The sequence below is a fragment of the Salmo salar genome, unplaced genomic scaffold (genome assembly GCF_965601325.2).
Source record: "Salmo salar unplaced genomic scaffold, fSalSal1 ptg000005l, whole genome shotgun sequence".
Classification (NCBI taxonomy): Eukaryota; Metazoa; Chordata; class Actinopteri; order Salmoniformes; family Salmonidae; genus Salmo; species Salmo salar.
In genome coordinates, this window is record NW_027675309.1 from 190,792 (window position 1) to 214,779 (window position 23,988).

General features: G+C 44.0%; 1 protein-coding gene and 1 long non-coding RNA gene across 2 annotated transcripts in view; both read left to right on the forward strand.

Annotated features, from left to right (window-relative positions):
* Positions 1-690: 690 nt before the first annotated feature.
* On the forward strand, positions 691-2,177 carry LOC145865974 (uncharacterized). Its single transcript, XR_014383113.1, has 2 exons — positions 691-748; positions 1,144-2,177. It is a non-coding gene; the product is annotated as an uncharacterized LOC145865974 (long non-coding RNA).
* Positions 2,178-9,636: 7,459 nt separating this feature from the next.
* The window catches only part of LOC145865967 (NLR family CARD domain-containing protein 3-like), a 78,835-nt gene continuing 64,483 nt past the window's right edge, over positions 9,637-23,988 (forward strand). The window contains exon 1 of the mRNA XM_082970859.1: positions 9,637-9,787. Coding sequence (XP_082826985.1) covers positions 9,637-9,787 — 151 coding nt within the window. The remainder of the gene's footprint in view (positions 9,788-23,988) is intronic.

Below are 23,988 nucleotides of genomic sequence, written 5' to 3' on the forward strand. Positions count from 1 at the left end.
CGGACACACACACACAGGACGGACACACACACACAGGACGGACACACACACACACACAGGACACACACACACACACACACAGGACACACACACACACACACACAGGACACACATACACACACACACAGGACACACATACACACACAGGACACACACACACACACAGGACAGACAGGACACACAGGACACACACACACAGGACACACAGGACACACAGGACACACAGGACACACACACACACACACAGGACACACAGGACACACACACACACACACACACAGGACACACACACACACAGGACACACACACACACACACTGGACACATACACACACACTGGACACACACACTGGACACACACTTACTGGACACACACACTGGACACAAACACTGAAAATGTTCTTACCACGCTTGACCGTGTGTGTGTGTGTGTGTCCTGTGTGTCTTTTTGTCCAGTTTGTGTGTGTGTGTGTGTGTGTCCAGTGTGTGTGTGTTTGTGTCCAGTGTGTGTGTGTTTGTGTCCAGTGTGTGTGTGTTTGTGTCCAGTGTGTGTTTGTGTCCAGTTTGTGTGAGTGTGTGTGTGTGTGTGTGTGTGTGTGTGTGTGTGTGTGTGTGTGTGTGTGTGTGTGTGTGTGTGTGTGTGTGTGTGAGAGTTCAGGTGTATCGCTCAATGACTGTCTGTTCTTCTGCTTACCGCTACAGTGTGGAACATGGTGGAGAGAACAGAATGAAACCTGGACTTAGAAAATGTGAGTGTTGACTGCTGTGAAGAATATGACTAAGAATAAGTCTTAATTCAAGTTAAGTCAAAGACCACCATCATTACTGACTTGGTCATATTAAATATCATCTGTAGTTCTACAGAAGCACAAATCAGGGACACCAACGTTTACAAAGAGTTGCTGTGTGTGTGTGTGTGTGTGTGTGTGTGTGTGTGTGTGTGTGTGTGTGTAATTAATGTGAATAAGTGTGTATTATATTACCATACAGTATAACATGTGATCATTCAACAAGTCTCAAGTTACCTTAACTTCTCCTTTTGATACCTAGAAACATCTACATTAAATGAATTAGTGAAAAGTGAGTTAACATTCTAATGTGAATGATGATGATTTCTAATATTGTGTCTGGTTTCATCCATCAGATGTCTGTGATCTCACACTGGACCTAAACACAGTAGACAGACTCCTCTCTCTGTCTGAGGAGAACAGAAAGGTGACATGTATGAGAGAGGAGCAGCCGTATCCTGATCACCCAGAGAGATTTGAGGACTGCAGACAGGTGCTGTGTAGAGAGGGTCTGACTGGGCGCTGTTACTGGGAGGTAGAGTGGAGTGGGAGAGAGGTTGATATAGGAGTGACATATAAAGGAATCAGCAGGAGAGGAAGGGGTGAGGACTGTTGGCTTGGATGGAATGACAAGTCCTGGAGTCTGACCTGCTCTGACTACAGTTACATTGCCAGGCATAATAATAACTCCACTACCATAGACGTCCCCTCCTCCAGCTCCCACAGAGTAGGAGTGTATCTGGACTGGTCAGCCGGCACTCTGTCCTTCTATAGAGCCTCCTCTGACACACTGACCCACCTGATCACATTCACCTCCACATTCACTGAGCCCCTCTATCCAGGGTTTTGGGTTTATGATGAATCCTCAGTGTCCCTGAAATAATAACTGGACACTCACACGTGACAGGCTTGTAGACGTCACTCAATCCACCCAAAACAACATGCAGTCTTTCCACAAGACTCCCATGAAGTTATAGTGTGACGTTATGAGTCGACGTTAAAGTAACATTCTCACAACATACTGCACTTGTTTTATCCTGTTTTAGATGTATCCTCTGTTTAAACATTTAAACTCTTACAATAACACTGTTAAAATACCAATGTGATCATTTCTTGTCTTTTATGTTGGAAAAACAAATTGTACAATTATATGTGGACATACGCTCCATAGTTGTACAAGTATATATGGTTATATTGTACTTTTCATAATAAAACATACTTGAAACAAGAAAAAGCATGTTAATTGTGGAAACAATTTCATTATTGATTTTACATTGCTTCTCCCTGTCTCATGTTGTAATGGCTGTCGTGGTGAATGGATGACAAAACGCAGATGGGAATGCTCATTCTTCTATTTAATTAGAATAAAATGAACACGGAAAACAAGAAAGCCTGTCTGTCGGTTTGTCATTTTTTGGACTTACATACAGCAGTGCAAAATCAACAACCCACAAACCCCAGGTGAAAACACACTCCTAATACATGACTCCCAATCAGGAACAACGACATACAGCTGTTCCTGATCGGGAGCCACACAGACTAACAAAGAAACAGAACAACTAGATAAACCATAGAAAACCAACTGTCACAAAATCCTTCGTGCTGTTGAAAGGAGGACCAAGGCGCAGCGGGAATATGGATGCTCATATTTTAATTTTAAAAAAAGGAGTAAAGCATCCACTGAAAAAACAATAAACACAACAGGGACAGTCTTACAGGCATACAAAAACGCAGTGCAAGAACAACCACCCACAACCCCAAAGAAAAACACACACACCTATATAGGACTTCCAATCAACGGCAACTCAACACACCTGCCTTCAATTGGAAGTCCCAATCAACAATACAAACATTCTCATACAAAAAACTGCCACGTCCTGACCCCAAAACTAAAACAATAGCTCCATCTGCTGGTCAGGACGTGACAGTACCCCCCCCCCCCTAAAGGTGCAGACCCCGGAATGCACCTACCAACAGAAAACACCAACAAAAAACCCATAAACAATAACCCCTAAACAATAAGGGAGGGAAGGGGGGTGGCTGCTGTCACCGACGGCACTGTGCTACACCCTCCCTCCCCAACCCACCTATCCTGGAGGTGGCTCAGGTGCAGGACGTGGACCTCGCTCCACCTTCGGCGTCGCCCACTTTGGTGGCGCCGATAGCTGCAGACGGGCCACTCGGGCTGACCCTGGCAGACCGACCACTCGGGCTGGGTCGGAAGACATGCGGGCCACTCGGGCTGGGCCGGAGGACAGGAGGACCACTCGGGCTGGGCCGGAGGACAGGAGGGCCACTCGGGCTGGGCCGGAGGACAGGAGGGCCACTCGGGCTGGGCCGGAGGGCAGGAGGGCCACTCGGGCTGGGCCGGAGGGCAGGAGGGCCACTCGGGCTGGGCCGGGGGGCAGGAGGGCCACTCGGGCTGGGCCGGGGGGCAGGAGGGCCAGTCGGGCTGGGCCGGAGGACAGGAGGGCCACTCGGGCTGGGCCGGAGGACAGGAGGGCCACTCGGGCTGGGCCGGAGGGCAGGCAGGGCACCCTGACAGATCCGGGCAGGCGGACACCTCTGGCAGAACCGGGCAGTCGGGCCACTCTGGCAGAACCGGGCAGTCTGGCCACTCTGGCAGAACCGGGCAGTCGGGCCACTCTGGCAGAACCGGGCAGTCGGGCCACTCTGGCAGAACCGGGCAGTCGGCTCTGGCAGCTTCTGACTAGCGGGCGGCTCTGGCGGCTCCTGACTAGCGGGCAGCTCTGGTGACTCCTGACTGGCGGGCAGCTCTGGTGACGTACGACTGGCGGGCAGCTCTGGTGACGTACGACTGGCGGGCAGCTCTGGCGACGTACGACTGGCGGGCAGCTCTGGCGACGTACGACTGGCGGGCAGCTCTGGTGACGTACGACTGGCGGGCAGCTCTGGCGACGTACGACTGGCGGGCAGCTCTGGCGACGTACGACTGGCGGGCAGCTCTGGTGACTGTTGACTGGCGGGCAGCTCTGGCGACTGTTGACTGGCGGGCAGCTCTGGCGACTGTTGACTGGCGGGCAGCTCTGGTGACTGTTGACTTGCGGGCAGCTCTGGTGACTGTTGACTGGCGGGCAGCTCTGGTGACTGTTGACTGGCGGGCAGCTCTGGTGACTGTTGACTTGCGGGCAGCTCTGGCGACTTACGCCTGGCGAGACTGGGCTGACGCACTAGACTCCTGATGCGTGGGGCTGGTACTGGACGTGCCAGCCTGGAGACACGCACCTCCATGCTAGTGCGTCTAGCGGGAAACACCGGACCGAAAGGGCGCACTGGTGGTCTTGAGTGCAGGGTTGGCTTCACCCCTTCCGCTCGATGCTCACCTTGCCCTGGCACCTGCGGGGCGCTGGTACCGGGCGGACTGGGCTGTGCGTCCGTATAGGCGAGATGGTGCGTACCTCAGCGTAACATGGCGCCCTCCACCTCATACGCACCTCCCTGTAGTCACGGGTAGCTGGCTTACGGCTCTTCCCTGGCCTGGCCAAACTACTCGTGTGCCCCCCCCAAAAAAAAATCTTGGGGCTGCCTCTCAGGTTCCCTTAGCTCCCTTAACTTGTCCTCCCAGAATTGTCTTTCGTCCTGCCAGGTCCATTCCTCCATTTTTTTCTCCAGTGGCTTCCTCCTCTTCTGCTGCTTGGTCCTTTGGTGGGTGGTTCTGTCACAAAATCCTTCGTGCTGTTGAAAGGAGGACCAAGGCGCAGCGGGAATATGGATGCTCATATTTTAATTTAAAAAAAACGAGTAAAGCATCCGCTGAAAAAACAATAAACACAACAGGGACAGTCTTACAGGCATACAAAAACGCAGTGCAAGAACAACCACCCACAACCCCAAAGAAAAACACACACACCTATATAGGACTTCCAATCAACGGCAACTCAACACACCTGCCTTCAATTGGAAGTCCCAATCAACAATACAAACATTCTCATACACAAAACTGCCACGTCCTGACCCCAAAACTAAAACAATAGCTCCATCTGCTGGTCAGGACGTGACACCAACACTAGAACAAAACTTAAACCCCAGACTACATAAATCAAACACCCCTTAAATAACACACACAACCCGAACCATATGAAACAAATACCCCTCTGCCACGTCCTGACCAAATATAATACAATTACTCCCTCTGCTGGTCAGGACGTGACAGTACCCCCCCTAAAGGTGCAGACCCCAGAATGCACCTAAAAAGAAAAACCAAAATCCCCCCCAAAACAAGAACAAAAACAAAACCCAAATACCCCCTAAACAAAAAGGGAGGGAAGGGAGGGTGGCTGCCGTCAACGACGGCACTAGTGCTACACCCCCCCTCCCCAACCCACCTATACTGGAGGTGGCTTAGGTTCGGGACGTGGACTCCGCTCCACCCTAGGCTTCGCCCACTTAGGTGGCTCTGGACTGGCGGGCGGCTCTGGCGGCTCTGGACTGGCGGGCGGCTCTGGACTGGCGGGCAGCTCCGGACTGGCGGGCGGCTCTGGACTGGCGGGCGGCTCTGGCGGCTCCGGACTGGCGGACGGCTCTTGAAATGTCCAAAAAAGGTATTTAAATGGGCCTACCAGACATCTTCTTGAGAGAAGATAAGGTCAGGGACTCCTGACTTACTCTCCGTCATGTTGAAATAGGTTCTCCTGTCTTACTCTCCGTCATGTTGAAATAGGTTCTCCTGTCTTACTTTCTGTCATGTTGAGATGGGTTAGTTCTTCTTGAGAGAACTAACCCAAAATGAGTCGAACTAACCCAAAATTAGTCGAAAGGCTAAGGGATTCTCTTCCTGAGAAGAAGCTGACAGCCTTCAAACAGAGCAAAAAAAGTGGTCCCAAACAATATGTCAAAATGAATAAAAAAATGATACAGCTGTCTTTAATAAGATCAAACTGAACTAACTGCTATCTTGAAATGTTGAAAAAGTGTTTTTAAATAGCTCAGTCTTATCAGTCAATATGAGTCAAAATCTGTCCCAGGAGGTGTTGGAGGGTGGGTTGGGTTGGTCCCAGGAGGTGTAGGAGGGTGGGTTGGGGTGGTCCCAGGAGGGGATGGAGGGTGGGTTGGGGTGGTCCCAGGAGGGGTTGGAGGGTGGGTTGGGGTGGTACCAGGAGGGGTTGGAGGGTGGGTTGGGGTGGTCCCAGGAGAGGATGGAGGGTGGGTTGGGGTGGTCCCAGGAGGGGATGGAGGGTGGGTTGGGGTGGTCCCAGGAGGGGTTGATGCAGCTCAGGTGAGTGATTGTATATGTGGTTAATTATAATTGTTTTTACCTGCAATACCTGGTTTACATATTATACTTATATATATATTAACAGTATTGTGTCTCTAGCTGTATAACCATTCCTGCTGCTATTAGTTCTGATATATATATTAACAGTATTGTGTCTCTAGCTGTATAACCATTCCTGCTGCTATTAGTTCTGATATATATATTAACAGTATTGTGTCTCTAGCTGTATAACCATTCCTGCTGCTATTTATTCTGATATATATATTAACAGTATTGTTTCTCTAGCTGTATAACCATTCCTGCTGCTATTTATTCTGATATATATTTTAACAGTATTGTGTCTCTAGCTGTATAACCATTCCTGCTGCTATTAGTTCTGATATATATATTAACAGTATTGTGTCTCTAGCTGTATAACCATTCCTGCTGCTTTTTGTTCTTGTCTGTGTTCCTTTATAATAAATAAAAAAGTTGATCACAAAAAAAGGAAAAGTGCTCAGAGTTTCAACTGAAAATCAGAGACGGGAAAATCAAGTCACATGCTTCCACTGTGGCAAGGTGGGACATCAGGCTTCTTCTACATGCTGGTGTAAGGACATGGATTGTCCAGCCTGTGGTATAAAGGGATGTCAGGATTCTACATGCTGGTGTAAGGACATGGATTGTCCAGCCTGTGGTATAAAGGGGTGTCAGGATTCTACATGCTGGTGTAAGGACATGGATTGTCCAGCCTGTGGTATAAAGGGATGTCAGGATTCTACATGTTGGTGTAAGGACATGGATTGTCCAGCCTGTGGTATAAAGGGATGTCAGGATTCTACATGCTGGTGTAAGGACATGGATTGTCCAGCCTGTGGTATAAAGGGATGTCAGGATTCTACATGCTGGTGTAAGGACATGGATTGTCCAGCCTGTGGTATAAAGGGATGTCAGGATTCTACATGCTGGTGTAAGGACATGGATTGTCCAGCCTGTGGTATAAAGGGATGTCAGGATTCTACATGCTGGTGTAAGGACATGGATTGTCCAGCCTGTGGTATAAAGGGATGTCAGGATTCTACATGCTGGTGTAAGGACATGGATTGCCCAGCCTGTGGTATAAAGGGATGTCAGGATTCTACATGCTGGTGTAAGGACATGGATTGTCCAGCCTGTGGTATAAAGGGATGTCAGGATTCTACATGCTGGTGTAAGGACATGGATTGTCCAGCCTGTGGTATAAAGGGATGTCAGGATTCTACATGCTGGTGTAAGGACATGGATTGTCCAGCCTGTGGTATAAAGGGATGTCAGGATTCTACATGCTGGTGTAAGGACATGGATTGTCCAGCCTGTGGTATAAAGGGATGTCAGGATTCTACATGCTGGTGTAAGGACATGGATTGTCCAGCCTGTGGTATAAAGGGATGTCAGGATTCTACATGCTGGTGTAAGGACATGGATTGCCCAGCCTGTGGTATAAAGGGATGTCAGGATTCTACATGCTGGTGTAAGGACATGGATTGTCCAGCCTGTGGTATAAAGGGATGTCAGGATTCTACATGCTGGTGTAAGGACATGGATTGTCCAGCCTGTGGTATAAAGGGATGTCAGGATTCTACATGCTGGTGTAAGGACATGGATTGTCCAGCCTGTGGTATAAAGGGATGTCAGGATTCTACATGCTGGTGTAAGGACATGGATTGTCCAGCCTGTGGTATAAAGGGATGTCAGGATTCTACATGCTGGTGTAAGGACATGGATTGTCCAGCCTGTGGTATAAAGGGATGTCAGGATTCTACATGCTGGTGTAAGGACATGGATTGTCCAGCCTGTGGTATAAAGGGATGTCAGGATTCTACATGCTGGTGTAAGGACATGGATTGTCCAGCCTGTGGTATAAAGGGATGTCAGGATTCTACATGCTGGTGTAAGGACATGGATTGTCCAGCCTGTGGTATAAAGGGATGTCAGGATTCTACATGCTGGTGTAAGGACATGGATTGTCCAGCCTGTGGTATAAAGGGATGTCAGGATTCTACATGCTGGTGTAAGGACATGGATTGTCCAGCCTGTGGTATAAAGGGATGTCAGGATTCTACATGCTGGTGTAAGGACATGGATTGTCCAGCCTGTGGTATAAAGGGATGTCAGGATTCTACATGCTGGTGTAAGGACATGGATTGTCCAGCCTGTGGTATAAAGGGATGTCAGGATTCTACATGCTGGTGTAAGGACATGGATTGCCCAGCCTGTGGTATAAAGGGATGTCAGGATTCTACATGCTGGTGTAAGGACATGGATTGTCCAGCCTGTGGTATAAAGGGATGTCAGGATTCTACATGCTGGTGTAAGGACATGGATTGTCCAGCCTGTGGTATAAAGGGATGTCAGGATTCTACATGCTGGTGTAAGGACATGGATTGTCCAGCCTGTGGTATAAAGGGATGTCAGGATTCTACATGCTGGTGTAAGGACATGGATTGTCCAGCCTGTGGTATAAAGGGATGTCAGGATTCTACATGCTGGTGTAAGGACATGGATTGTCCAGCCTGTGGTATAAAGGGATGTCAGGATTCTACATGCTGGTGTAAGGACATGGATTGTCCAGCCTGTGGTATAAAGGGATGTCAGGATTCTACATGCTGGTGTAAGGACATGGATTGTCCAGCCTGTGGTATAAAGGGATGTCAGGATTCTACATGCTGGTGTAAGGACATGGATTGTCCAGCCTGTGGTATAAAGGGATGTCAGGATTCTACATGCTGGTGTAAGGACATGGATTGTCCAGCCTGTGGTATAAAGGGATGTCAGGATTCTACATGCTGGTGTAAGGACATGGATTGTCCAGCCTGTGGTATAAAGGGATGTCAGGATTCTACATGTTGGTGTAAGGACATGGATTGTCCAGCCTGTGGTATAAAGGGATGTCAGGATTCTACATGCTGGTGTAAGGACATGGATTGTCCAGCCTGTGGTATAAAGGGGTGTCAGGATTCTACATGCTGGTGTAAGGACATGGATTGCCCAGCCTGTGGTATAAAGGGATGTCAGGATTCTACATGCTGGTGTAAGGACATGGATTGTCCAGCCTGTGGTATAAAGGGGTGTCAGGATTCTACATGCTGGTGTAAGGACATGGATTGTCCAGCCTGTGGTATAAAGGGATGTCAGGATTCTACATGCTGGTGTAAGGACATGGATTGTCCAGCCTGTGGTAAAAAAATACACACTTGACAAATCCTCTAGAAACAAAAAGAGAACAGAAAATGCAAAACGGGAAACAAGAAACATGTTCACACTGTTGAGTAAGAGAACACTGAGGTGAGTGACTCATCAGACCAGGAAATCACACTGAAACACCTTCCACTTCAACCAGCGCACCTCGTGTTAAAGACTTACACAGGTGAATCTGTCACCTTGAGAGACATCACTGATGTCACAGTTCAGGTATACAGACAAACTGAAAGCTGCCACTCTACCTCCTGAAAGGAGACTATGCGTCACTACTGGGATGTTCATAGTTGGAGAAAATCACACTGGACTGGCCATCAGTGCAGACAATGACACATGGAGACACAGACCTACCTGCCATCTTAAAGAAACAGATGGATTTAATGGACAGCAGGGTTGTATGAACGACATCACAGGGAAGCTTGGCATTAAGCCAGACAGCAAACCAAAGGTTCTGAAAGCAGGACCTGTAGCTTCTGCTATCAGACCAAAAGTGGAGGCTGACTTGGAGGCTTTAGTCAAGAACAAAGTACTGGAGCCGGTCAGCATGAGTGAATGCATGAGCAACACCCATCTACCAGTCCTTAACACTAGAACCACCTGGTCTATCAGCCTATCAGAACACCCATCTACCAGTCCTTAACACTAAAACCACCTGGTCTTTCAGCCTATCAGAACACCCATCTACCAGTCATTAATTAACACTAGAACCACCTGGTCTTTCAGCCTATCAGAACACCCATCTACCAGTCCTTAACACTAGAACCACCTGGTCTTTCAGCCTATCAGAACACCCATCTACCAGTCCTTAACACTAGAACCACCTGGTCTATCAGCCTATCAGAACACCCATCTACCAGTCCTTAACACTAGAACCACCTGGTCTTTCAGCCTATCAGAACACCCATCTACCAGTCCTTAATTAACACTAGAACCACCTGGTCTTTCAGCCTATCAGAACACCCATCTACCAGTCATTAATTAACACTAGAACCACCTGGTCTTTCAGCCTATCAGAACACCCATCTACCAGTCCTTAACACTAGAACCACCTGGTCTATCAGCCTATCAGAACACCCATCTACCAGTCCTTAACACTAGAACCACCTGGTCTTTCAGCCTATCAGAACACCCATCTACCAGTCATTAATTAACACTAGAACCACCTGGTCTATCAGCCTATCAGAACACCCATCTACCAGTCCTTAACACTAGAACCACCTTGTAATGCCCTAGCCATAGAGAGGGTTTTTTGTTCTCTATTTTTGGTTAGGCCAGGGTGTGACATGGGTGGGCGTTCTAGGTTTCTTTTTCTATGTTGGTGGTTTTCTTTGTTTCGGCCGTGTATGGCTCTCAATCAGGAACAGCTGTAGATCGTTGTTGCTGATTGACAGTCATACATAGGCAGCCTGTTTTTCCTTTGGGGTTTGTGGGTGAATATTTTCTTGTTTAGTTTTGTATCCTGACAGAACTGTTGCTGGTCGTTTTTTGGTTTATTTTTGTATAGTGTTCAATCGATCCATTAAATTCATTTAAGATGAACACATCCTCCGCTGCACCTTGGTCTCATTTGAACGACGGCCGTTACACACCTGGTCTTTCAGTATATAAGTCCCTGCTAGAGAAAGTTGCCAGGCGTCCACTTTAGCATATGCATCAGATGCATATCATCCAGAAAGTTGCAAGGTGTGAAAACATGGTTTGTTAAATAAATACTTGATAAATAGTGTATAAACTACTGTAAAATATTAATTACATTAATAAAGATTAGTGGAAATATATCAGTAAAATAACAACAATTGTTAATTCTACAATGTAGAAAATAAATTGTCCTATCTCCCTTACAATAAAAACTCTACAGTGGAATCCATTTGATCAACTGTACTTGTAGATTTGATTAGTAAGAGTTATAGTAATTAATAAAGTCAATTTACAGATTCTTTTGACAAATTAGAAACAACCGAAAAAGTAATATTTGAATAAGGTGAGCAGAAATGTATTCTGTATTCCTAAACAAAAGCACAATTGTAAAGGATGAATTGCATTAAAAAATATTGGTGGAAATATATTTATAAAAATATATTAAAACAATAATTTGTTGATTGTATCAGACACTGTACCGGGCCTTTACACATGAATCAATCCTGTCTTCTCTTTATGCTTTGGGTCCACAAACAAATCAAATCGGTTGCCCTGCACACAGGTTTCATTGGCCTTGTTTGGTGTGCACCTGCCGACATGTCATTGTGTCTTCTTTCTCCACCGAGGGAGATGTAGTGCTTGGGGAAGAGGGAGAGCAGGACCTGCTGGCTGCTTGGAGCTGTGGTGCTTGGGGAAGAGAGAGAGAGCAGGACCTGCTGCCTGCTTGGAGCTGTGGTGCTTGGGGAAGAGGGAGAGCAGGACCTGCTGCCTGCTTGGAGCTGTGGTGCTTGGGGAAGAGGGAGAGCAGGACCTGCTGCCTGCTTGGAGCTGTGGTGCTTGGGGAAGAGGGAGAGCAGGACCTGCTGCCTGCTTGGAGCTGTGGTGCTTGGGGAAGAGGGAGAGCAGGACCTGCTGCCTGCTTGGAGCTGTGGTGCTTGGGGAAGAGGGAGAGCAGGACCTGCTGCCTGCTTGGAGCTGTGGTGCTTGGGGAAGAGGGAGAGCAGGACCTGCTGCCTGCTTGGAGCTGTGGTGCTTGGGGAAGAGGGAGAGCAGGACCTGCTGCCTGCTTGGAGCTGTGGTGCTTGGGGAAGAGGGAGAGCAGGACCTGCTGCCTGCTTGGAGCTGTGGTGCTTGGGGAAGAGAGAGAGCAGGACCTGCTGCCTGCTTGGAGCTGTGGTGCTTGGGGAAGAGGGAGAGCAGGACCTGCTGCCTGCTTGGAGCTGTGGTGCTTGGGGAAGAGGGAGAGCAGGACCTGCTGCCTGCTTGGAGCTGTGGTGCTTGGGGAAGAGGGAGAGCAGGACCTGCTGCCTGCTTGGAGCTGTGGTGCTTGGGGAAGAGGGAGAGCAGGACCTGCTGCCTGCTTGGAGCTGTGGTGCTTGGGGAAGAGGGAGAGCAAGACCTGCTGCCTGCTTGGAGCTGTGGTGCTTGGGGAAGAGGGAGAGCAGGACCTGCTGCCTGCTTGGTGACTGTAGCTTCTTTCTCCCCCGAGGGAGATGTGGTGCCTGGGGGAAAAGGGAGAGCAGGACCTGCTTCCTGCTTGGTGACTGTAGCTTCTTTCTCCCCCGAGGGAGATGTGGTGCCTGGGGGAAGAGAGAGAACAGGACCTGCTTCCTGCTTGGTGACTGTAGCTTCTTTCTCTGTGTTCATGTGGTTCTCACAAAGCTCACATGCCAGATCCATCATGAAATCTCTGTAATGGCCTGGCTAGATCATAAAGGGGATACTAGTTGGTGTCTGTATATGGTAGAGATACTGTATATACTGTAATGACCTGGCTAGATGGTAGAGATACTGTATATACTGTAATGACCTGGCTAGATGGTAGAGATACTGTATATACTGTAATGACCTGGCTAGATGGTAGAGATACTGTATATACTGTAATGACCTGGCTAGATCATAAAGGGGATACTAGTTGGTGTCTGTATATGGTAGAGATACTGTATATACTGTATTGGCCTGGCTATATCATAAAGGGGATACTAGTTGCTGTCTGTATATGGTAGAGATACTGTATATACTGTAATGACCAGGCTAGATCATAAAGGGGATACTAGTTGGTGTCTGTATATGGTAGAGATACTGTATATACTGTAATGACCTGGCTAGATCATAAAGGGGATACTAGTTGGTGTCTGTATATGGTAGAGATACTGTATATACTGTAATGACCAGGCTAGATCATAAAGGGGATACTAGTTGGTGTCTGTATATGGTAGAGATACTGTATATACTGTAATGGCCTGGCTAGATCATAAAGGGGATAGTAGTTGGTGTCTGTATATGGTAGAGATACTGTATATACTGTAATGACCTGGCTAGATCATAAAGGGGATAGTAGTTGGTGTCTGTATATGGTAGAGATACTGTATATACTCTAATGACCTGGCTAGATCATAAAGGGGATCGTAGTTGGTGTCTGTATATGGTAGAGATACTGTATATACTGTAATGACCTAGCTAGATCATAAAGGGGATACTAGTTGCTGTCTGTATATGGTAGAGATACTGTATATACTGTATTGGCCTGGCTATATCATAAAGGGGATACTAGTTGCTGTCTGTATATGGTAGAGATACTGTATATACTGTAATGACCAGGCTAGATCATAAAGGGGATACTAGTTGGTGTCTGTATATGGTAGAGATACTGTATATACTGTAATGACCTGGCTAGATCATAAAGGGGATACTAGTTGGTGTCTGTATATGGTAGAGATACTGTATATACTGTAATGACCTGGCTAGATCATAAAGGGGATACTAGTTGGTGTCTGTATATGGTAGAGATACTGTATATACTGTAATGACCTGGCTAGATCATAAATGGGATAGTAGTTGGTGTCTGTATATGGTAGAGATACTGTATATACTGTAATGACCTGGCTAGATCATAAAGGGGATACTAGTTGGTGTCTGTATATGGTAGAGATACTGTATATACTGTAATGACCAGGCTAGATCATAAAGGGGATACTAGTTGGTGTCTGTATATGGTAGAGATACTGTATATACTGTAATGGCCTGGCTAGATCATAAAGGGGATACTAGTTGGTGTCTGTATATGGTAGAGATACTGTATATACTCTAATGACCTGGCTAGATCATAAAGGGGATCGTAGTTGGTGTCTGTATATGGTAGAGATACTGTATATACTGTAATGACCTAGCTAGATCATAAAGGGGATACTAGTTGGTGTCTGGCAGATGGTAGAGATACTGTATATACTGTAATGACCTGGCTAGATCATAAAGGGGATACTAGTTGGTGTCTGGCAGATGGTAGAGATACTGTATATACTGTAATGACCTGGCTAGATCATAAAGGGGATACTAGTTGGTGTCTGGCAGATGGTAGAGATACTGTATATACTGTAATGACCTGGCTAGATCATAAAGGGGATACTAGTTGGTGTCTGTATATGGTAGAGATACTGTATATACTGTAATGACCTGGCTAGATCATAAAGGGGATACTAGTTGGTGTCTGTATATGGTAGAGATACTGTATATACTGTAATGACCTGGCTAGATCATAAAGGGGATACTAGTTGGTGTCTGTATATGGTAGAGATACTGTATATACTGTAATGACCTGGCTAGATCATAAAGGGGATAGTAGTTGGTGTCTGTATATGGTAGAGATACTGTATATACTCTAATGACCTGGCTAGATCATAAAGGGGATCGTAGTTGGTGTATGTATATGGTAGAGATACTGTATATACTGTAATGACCTAGCTAGATCATAAAGGGGATACTAGTTGGTGTCTGGCAGATGGTAGAGATACTGTATATACTGTAATGACCTGGCTAGATCATAAAGGGGATACTAGTTGGTGTCTGTATATGGTAGAGATACTGTATATACTGTAATGACCTGGCTAGATCATAAAGGGGATACTAGTTGGTGTCTGGCAGATGGTAGAGATACTGTATATACTGTAATGACCTGGCTAGATCATAAAGGGGATACTAGTTGGTGTCTGTATATGGTAGAGATACTGTATATACTGTAATGGCCTGGCTAGATCATAAAGGGGATACTAGTTGGTGTCTGTATATGGTAGAGATACTGTATATACTGTAATGACCTGGCTAGATCATAAAGGGGATACTAGTTGGTGTCTGTATATGGTAGAGATACTGTATATACTGTAATGGCCTGGCTAGATCATAAAGGGGATACTAGTTGGTGTCTGGCAGATGGTAGAGATACTGTATATACTGTAATGACCTGGCTAGATCATAAAGGGGATACTAGTTGGTGTCTGTATATGGTAGAGATACTGTATATACTGTAATGACCTGGCTAGATCATAAAGGGGATACTAGTTGGTGTCTGTATATGGTAGAGATACTGTATATACTGTAATGGCCTGGCTAGATCATAAAGGGGATACTAGTTGGTGTCTGTATATGGTAGAGATACTGTATATACTGTAATGACCTGGCTAGATCATAAAGGGGATACTAGTTGGTGTCTGTATATGGTAGAGATACTGTATATACTGTAATGACCTGGCTAGATCATAAAGGGGATACTAGTTGGTGTCTGTATATGGTAGAGATACTGTATATACTGTAATGACCTGGCTAGATCATAAAGGGGATACTAGTTGGTGTCTGTATATGGTAGAGATACTGTATATACTGTAATGACCTGGCTAGATCATAAAGGGGATACTAGTTGGTGTCTGTATATGGTAGAGATACTGTATATACTGTAATGACCTGGCTAGATCATAAAGGGGATACTAGTTGGTGTCTGTATATGGTAGAGATACTGTATATACTGTAATGACCTGGCTAGATCATAAAGGGGATACTAGTTGGTGTCTGTATATGGTAGAGATACTGTATATACTGTAATGACCTGGCTAGATCATAAAGGGGATACTAGTTGGTGTCTGGCAGATGGTAGAGATACTGTATATACTGTAATGACCTGGATAGATCATAAAGGGGATACTAGTTGGTGTCTGTATATGGTAGAGATACTGTATATACTGTAATGACCTGGCTAGATCATAAAGGGGATACTAGTTGGTGTCTGGCAGATGGTAGAGATACTGTATATACTGTAATGACCTGGCTAGATCATAAAGGGGATACTAGTTGCTGTCTGTATATGGTAGAGATACTGTATATACTGTAATGACCTGGCTAGATCATAAAGGGGATACTAGTTGCTGTCTGTATATGGTAGAGATACTGTATATACTGTAATGACCTGGCTAGATCATAAAGGGGATACTAGTTGGTGTCTGGCAGATGGTAGAGATACTGTATATACTGTAATGACCTGGCTAGTTCATAAAGGGGATACTAGTTGGTGTCTGTATATGGTAGAGATACTGTATATACTGTAATGACCTGGCTAGATCATAAAGGGGATACTAGTTGGTGTCTGGCAGATGGTAGAGATACTGTATATACTGTAATGACCTGGCTAGATCATAAAGGGGATACTAGTTGGTGTCTGGCAGATGGTAGAGATACTGTATATACTGTAATGACCTGGCTAGATCATAAAGGGGATACTAGTTGGTGTCTGTATATGGTAGAGATACTGTATATACTGTAATGACCTAGCTAGATCATAAAGGGGATACTAGTTGGTGTCTGTATATGGTAGAGATACTGTATATACTGTAATGACCTGGCTAGATCATAAAGGGGATACTAGTTGGTGTCTGGCAGATGGTAGAGATACTGTATATACTGTAATGACCTGGCTAGATCATAAAGGGGATACTAGTTGGTGTCTGGCAGATGGTAGAGATACTGTATATACTGTAATGACCTGGCTAGATCATAAAGGGGATAGTAGTTGGTGTCTGTATATGGTAGAGATACTGTATATACTGTAATGACCTGGCTAGATCATAAAGGGGATACTAGTTGGTGTCTGGCAGATGGTAGAGATACTGTATATACTGTAATGACCTGGCTAGATCATAAAGGGGATACTAGTTGGTGTCTGTATATGGTAGAGATACTGTATATACTGTAATGACCTGGCTAGATCATAAAGGGGATAGTAGTTGGTGTCTGTATATGGTAGAGATACTGTATATACTGTAATGACCTGGCTAGATCATAAAGGGGATACTAGTTGGTGTCTGTATATGGTAGAGATACTGTATATACTGTAATGACCTGGCTAGATCATAAAGGGGATACTAGTTGGTGTCTGGCAGATGGTAGAGATACTATATATACTGTAATGACCTGGCTAGATCATAAAGGGGATACTAGTTGGTGTCTGTATATGGTAGAGATACTGTATATACTGTAATGACCTGGCTAGATCATAAAGGGGATACTAGTTGGTGTCTGTATATGGTAGAGATACTGTATATACTGTAATGACCTGGCTAGATCATAAAGGGGATACTAGTTGGTGTCTGGCAGATGGTAGAGATACTGTATATACTGTAATGACCTGGCTAGATCATAAAGGGGATACTAGTTGGTGTCTGGCAGATGGTAGAGATACTGTATATACTGTAATGACCTGGCTAGATCATAAAGGGGATACTAGTTGGTGTCTGTATATGGTAGAGATACTGTATATACTGTAATGACCTGGCTAGATCATAAAGGGGATAGTAGTTGGTGTCTGTATATGGTAGAGATACTGTATATACTGTAATGACCTGGCTAGATCATAAAGGGGATACTAGTTGGTGTCTGTATATGGTAGAGATACTGTATATACTGTAATGACCTGGCTAGATCATAAAGGGGATACTAGTTGGTGTCTGTATATGGTAGAGATACTGTATATACTGTAATGACCTGGCTAGATCATAAAGGGGATACTAGTTGGTGTCTGTATATGGTAGAGATACTGTATATACTGTAATGACCTGGCTAGATCATAAAGGGGATACTAGTTGGTGTCTGTATATGGTAGAGATACTGTATATACTGTAATGACCTGGCTAGATCATAAAGGGGATACTAGTTGGTGTCTGGCAGATGGTAGAGATACTGTATATACTGTAATGACCTGGCTAGATCATAAAGGGGATACTAGTTGGTGTCTGTATATGGTAGAGATACTGTATATACTGTAATGACCTGGCTAGATCATAAAGGGGATACTAGTTGGTGTCTGGCAGATGGTAGAGATACTGTATATACTGTAATGACCTGGCTAGATCATAAAGGGGATACTAGTTGGTGTCTGGCAGATGGTAGAGATACTGTATATACTGTAATGACCTGGCTAGATCATAAAGGGGATACTAGTTGGTGTCTGTATATGGTAGAGATACTGTATATACTGTAATGACCTGGCTAGATCATAAAGGGGATAGTAGTTGGTGTCTGTATATGGTAGAGATACTGTATATACTGTAATGACCTGGCTAGATCATAAAGGGGATACTAGTTGGTGTCTGTATATGGTAGAGATACTGTATATACTGTAATGACCTGGCTAGATCATAAAGGGGATACTAGTTGGTGTCTGGCAGATGGTAGAGATACTATATATACTGTAATGACCTGGCTAGATCATAAAGGGGATACTAGTTGGTGTCTGTATATGGTAGAGATACTGTATATACTGTAATGACCTGGCTAGATCATAAAGGGGATACTAGTTGGTGTCTGTATATGGTAGAGATACTGTATATACTGTAATGACCTGGCTAGATCATAAAGGGGATACTAGTTGGTGTCTGGCAGATGGTAGAGATACTGTATATACTGTAATGACCTGGCTAGATCATAAAGGGGATACTAGTTGGTGTCTGGCAGATGGTAGAGATACTGTATATACTGTAATGACCTGGCTAGATCATAAAGGGGATACTAGTTGGTGTCTGTATATGGTAGAGATACTGTATATACTGTAATGACCTGGCTAGATCATAAAGGGGATACTAGTTGGTGTCTGTATATGGTAGAGATACTGTATATACTGTAATGACCTGGCTAGATCATAAAGGGGATACTAGTTGGTGTCTGTATATGGTAGAGATACTGTATATACTGTAATGACCTGGCTAGATCATAAAGGGGATACTAGTTGGTGTCTGGCAGATGGTAGAGATACTGTATATACTGTAATGACCTGGCTAGATCATAAAGGGGATACTAGTTGGTGTCTGTATATGGTAGAGATACTGTATATACTGTAATGACCTAGCTAGATCATAAAGGGGATACTAGTTGGTGTCTGTATATGGTAGAGATACTGTATATACTGTAATGACCTGGCTAGATCATAAAGGGGATACTAGTTGGTGTCTGGCAGATGGTAGAGATACTGTATATACTGTAATGACCTGGCTAGATCATAAAGGGGATACTAGTTGGTGTCTGGCAGATGGTAGAGATACTGTATATACTGTAATGACCTGGCTAGATCATAAAGGGGATAGTAGTTGGTGTCTGTATATGGTAGAGATACTGTATATACTGTAATGACCTGGCTAGATCATAAAGGGGATACTAGTTGGTGTCTGGCAGATGGTAGAGATACTGTATATACTGTAATGACCTGGCTAGATCATAAAGGGGATACTAGTTGGTGTCTGTATATGGTAGAGATACTGTATATACTGTAATGACCTGGCTAGATCATAAAGGGGATAGTAGTTGGTGTCTGTATATGGTAGAGATACTGTATATACTGTAATGACCTGGCTAGATCATAAAGGGGATACTAGTTGGTGTCTGTATATGGTAGAGATACTGTATATACTGTAATGACCTGGCTAGATCATAAAGGGGATACTAGTTGGTGTCTGGCAGATGGTAGAGATACTATATATACTGTAATGACCTGGCTAGATCATAAAGGGGATACTAGTTGGTGTCTGTATATGGTAGAGATACTGTATATACTGTAATGACCTGGCTAGATCATAAAGGGGATACTAGTTGGTGTCTGTATATGGTAGAGATACTGTATATACTGTAATGACCTGGCTAGATCATAAAGGGGATACTAGTTGGTGTCTGGCAGATGGTAGAGATACTGTATATACTGTAATGACCTGGCTAGATCATAAAGGGGATACTAGTTGGTGTCTGGCAGATGGTAGAGATACTGTATATACTGTAATGACCTGGCTAGATCATAAAGGGGATACTAGTTGGTGTCTGTATATGGTAGAGATACTGTATATACTGTAATGACCTGGCTAGATCATAAAGGGGATAGTAGTTGGTGTCTGTATATGGTAGAGATACTGTATATACTGTAATGACCTGGCTAGATCATAAAGGGGATACTAGTTGGTGTCTGTATATGGTAGAGATACTGTATATACTGTAATGACCTAGCTAGATCATAAAGGGGATACTAGTTGGTGTCTGTATATGGTAGAGATACTGTATATACTGTAATGACCTGGCTAGATCATAAAGGGGATACTAGTTGGTGTCTGTATATGGTAGAGATACTGTATATACTGTAATGACCTGGCTAGATCATAAAGGGGATACTAGTTGGTGTCTGTATATGGTAGAGATACTGTATATACTGTAATGACCTGGCTAGATCATAAAGGGGATACTAGTTGGTGTCTGGCAGATGGTAGAGATACTGTATATACTGTAATGACCTGGCTAGATCATAAAGGGGATACTAGTTTGTGTCTGTATATGGTAGAGATACTGTATATACTGTAATGACCTGGCTAGATCATAAAGGGGATACTAGTTGGTGTCTGGCAGATGGTAGAGATACTGTATATACTGTAATGACCTGGCTAGATCATAAAGGGGATACTAGTTGGTGTCTGGCAGATGGTAGAGATACTGTATATACTGTAATGACCTGGCTAGATCATAAAGGGGATACTAGTTGGTGTCTGTATATGGTAGAGATACTGTATATACTGTAATGACCTGGCTAGATCATAAAGGGGATAGTAGTTGGTGTCTGTATATGGTAGAGATACTGTATATACTGTAATGACCTGGCTAGATCATAAAGGGGATACTAGTTGGTGTCTGTATATGGTAGAGATACTGTATATACTGTAATGACCTGGCTAGATCATAAAGGGGATACTAGTTGGTGTCTGGCAGATGGTAGAGATACTATATATACTGTAATGACCTGGCTAGATCATAAAGGGGATACTAGTTGGTGTCTGTATATGGTAGAGATACTGTATATACTGTAATGACCTGGCTAGATCATAAAGGGGATACTAGTTGGTGTCTGTATATGGTAGAGATACTGTATATACTGTAATGACCTGGCTAGATCATAAAGGGGATACTAGTTGGTGTCTGGCAGATGGTAGAGATACTGTATATACTGTAATGACCTGGCTAGATCATAAAGGGGATACTAGTTGGTGTCTGGCAGATGGTAGAGATACTGTATATACTGTAATGACCTGGCTAGATAATAAAGGGGATACTAGTTGGTGTCTGTATATGGTAGAGATACTGTATATACTGTAATGACCTGGCTAGATCATAAAGGGGATACTAGTTGGTGTCTGTATATGGTAGAGATACTGTATATACTGTAATGACCTGGCTAGATCATAAAGGGGATACTAGTTGGTGTCTGTATATGGTAGAGATACTGTATATACTGTAATGACCTAGCTAGATCATAAAGGGGATACTAGTTGGTGTCTGTATATGGTAGAGATACTGTATATACTGTAATGACCTGGCTAGATCATAAAGGGGATACTAGTTGGTGTCTGTATATGGTAGAGATACTGTATATACTGTAATGACCTGGCTAGATCATAAAGGGGATACTAGTTGGTGTCTGTATATGGTAGAGATACTGTATATACTGTAATGACCTGGCTAGATCATAAAGGGGATACTAGTTGGTGTCTGGCAGATGGTAGAGATACTATATATACTGTAATGACCTGGCTAGATCATAAAGGGGATACTAGTTGGTGTCTGTATATGGTAGAGATACTGTATATACTGTAATGACCTGGCTAGATCATAAAGGGGATACTAGTTGGTGTCTGTATATGGTAGAGATACTGTATATACTGTAATGACCTGGCTAGATCATAAAGGGGATACTAGTTGGTGTCTGGCAGATGGTAGAGATACTGTATATACTGTAATGACCTGGCTAGATCATAAAGGGGATACTAGTTGGTGTCTGGCAGATGGTAGAGATACTGTATATACTGTAATGACCTGGCTAGATCATAAAGGGGATACTAGTTGGTGTCTGTATATGGTAGAGATACTGTATATACTGTAATGACCTGGCTAGATCATAAAGGGGATAGTAGTTGGTGTCTGTATATGGTAGAGATACTGTATATACTGTAATGACCTGGCTAGATCATAAAGGGGATACTAGTTGGTGTCTGTATATGGTAGAGATACTGTATATACTGTAATGACCTGGCTAGATCATAAAGTGGATACTAGTTGATGTCTGGCAGATGGTAGAGATACTGTATATACTGTAATGACCTGGCTAGTTCATAAAGGGGATACTAGTTGGTGTCTGTATATGGTAGAGATACTGTATATACTGTAATGACCTGGCTAGATCATAAAGGGGATACTAGTTGGTGTCTGTATATGGTAGAGATACTGTATATACTGTATTGGCCTGGCTATATCATAAAGGGGATACTAGTTGGTGTCTGTATATGGTAGAGATACTGTATATACTGTAATGACCTAGCTAGATCATAAAGGGGATACTAGTTGGTGTCTGTATATGGAAGAGATACTGTATATACTGTAATGGCCTGGCTAGATCATAAAGGGGATACTAGTTGGTGTCTGTATATGGTAGAGATACTGTATATACTGTAATGACCTGGCTAGATCATAAAGGGGATACTAGTTGGTGTCTGGCAGATGGTAGAGATACTGTATATACTGTAATGACCTGGCTAGATCATAAAGGGGATACTAGTTGGTGTCTGGCAGATGGTAGAGATACTGTATATACTGTAATGGCCTGGCTAGATCATAAAGGGGATACTAGTTGGTGTCTGGCAGATGGTAGAGATACTGTATATACTGTAATGACCTGGCTAGATCATAAAGGGGATACTAGTTGCTGTCTGTATATGGTAGAGATACTGTATATACTGTAATGGCCTGGCTAGATCATAAAGGGGATACTAGTTGGTGTCTGTATATGGTAGAGATACTGTATATACTGTAATGACCTGGCTAGATCATAAAGGGGATACTAGTTGGTGTCTGTATATGGTAGAGATACTGTATATACTGTAATGGCCTGGCTAGATCATAAAGGGGATACTAGTTGGTGTCTGTATATGGTAGAGATACTGTATATACTGTAATGACCTGGCTAGATCATAAAGGGGATAGTAGTTGGTGTCTGTATATGGTAGAGATACTGTATATACTGTAATGACCTGGCTAGATCATAAAGGGGATACTAGTTGGTGTCTGTATATGGTAGAGATACTGTATATACTGTAATGACCTGGCTAGATCATAAAGGGGATACTAGTTGCTGTCTGTATATGGTAGAGATACTGTATATACTGTAATGACCTGGCTAGATCATAAAGGGGATACTAGTTGGTGTCTGTATATGGTAGAGATACTGTATATACTGTAATGACCTGGCTAGATCATAAAGGGGATACTAGTTGGTGTCTGTATATGGTAGAGATACTGTATATACTGTAATGACCTTGCTAGATCATAAATGGGATACTAGTTGGTGTCTGTATATGGTAGAGATAATGTATATACTGTAATGACCTGGCTAGATCATAAAGGGGATACTAGTTGGTGTCTGTATATGGTAGAGATACTGTATATACTGTAATGACCTGGCTAGATCATAAAGGGGATACTAGTTGGTGTCTGTATATGGTAGAGATACTGTATATACTGTAATGACCTGGCTAGATCATAAAGGGGATACTAGTTGGTGTCTGGCAGATGGTAGAGATACTGTATATACTGTAATGACCTGGCTAGATCATAAAGGGGATAGTAGTTGGTGTCTGTATATGGTAGAGATACTGTATATACTGTAATGACCTGGCTAGATCATAAAGGGGATAGTAGTTGGTGTCTGTATATGGTAGAGATACTGTATATACTGTAATGACCTGGCTAGATCATAAAGGGGATACTAGTTGGT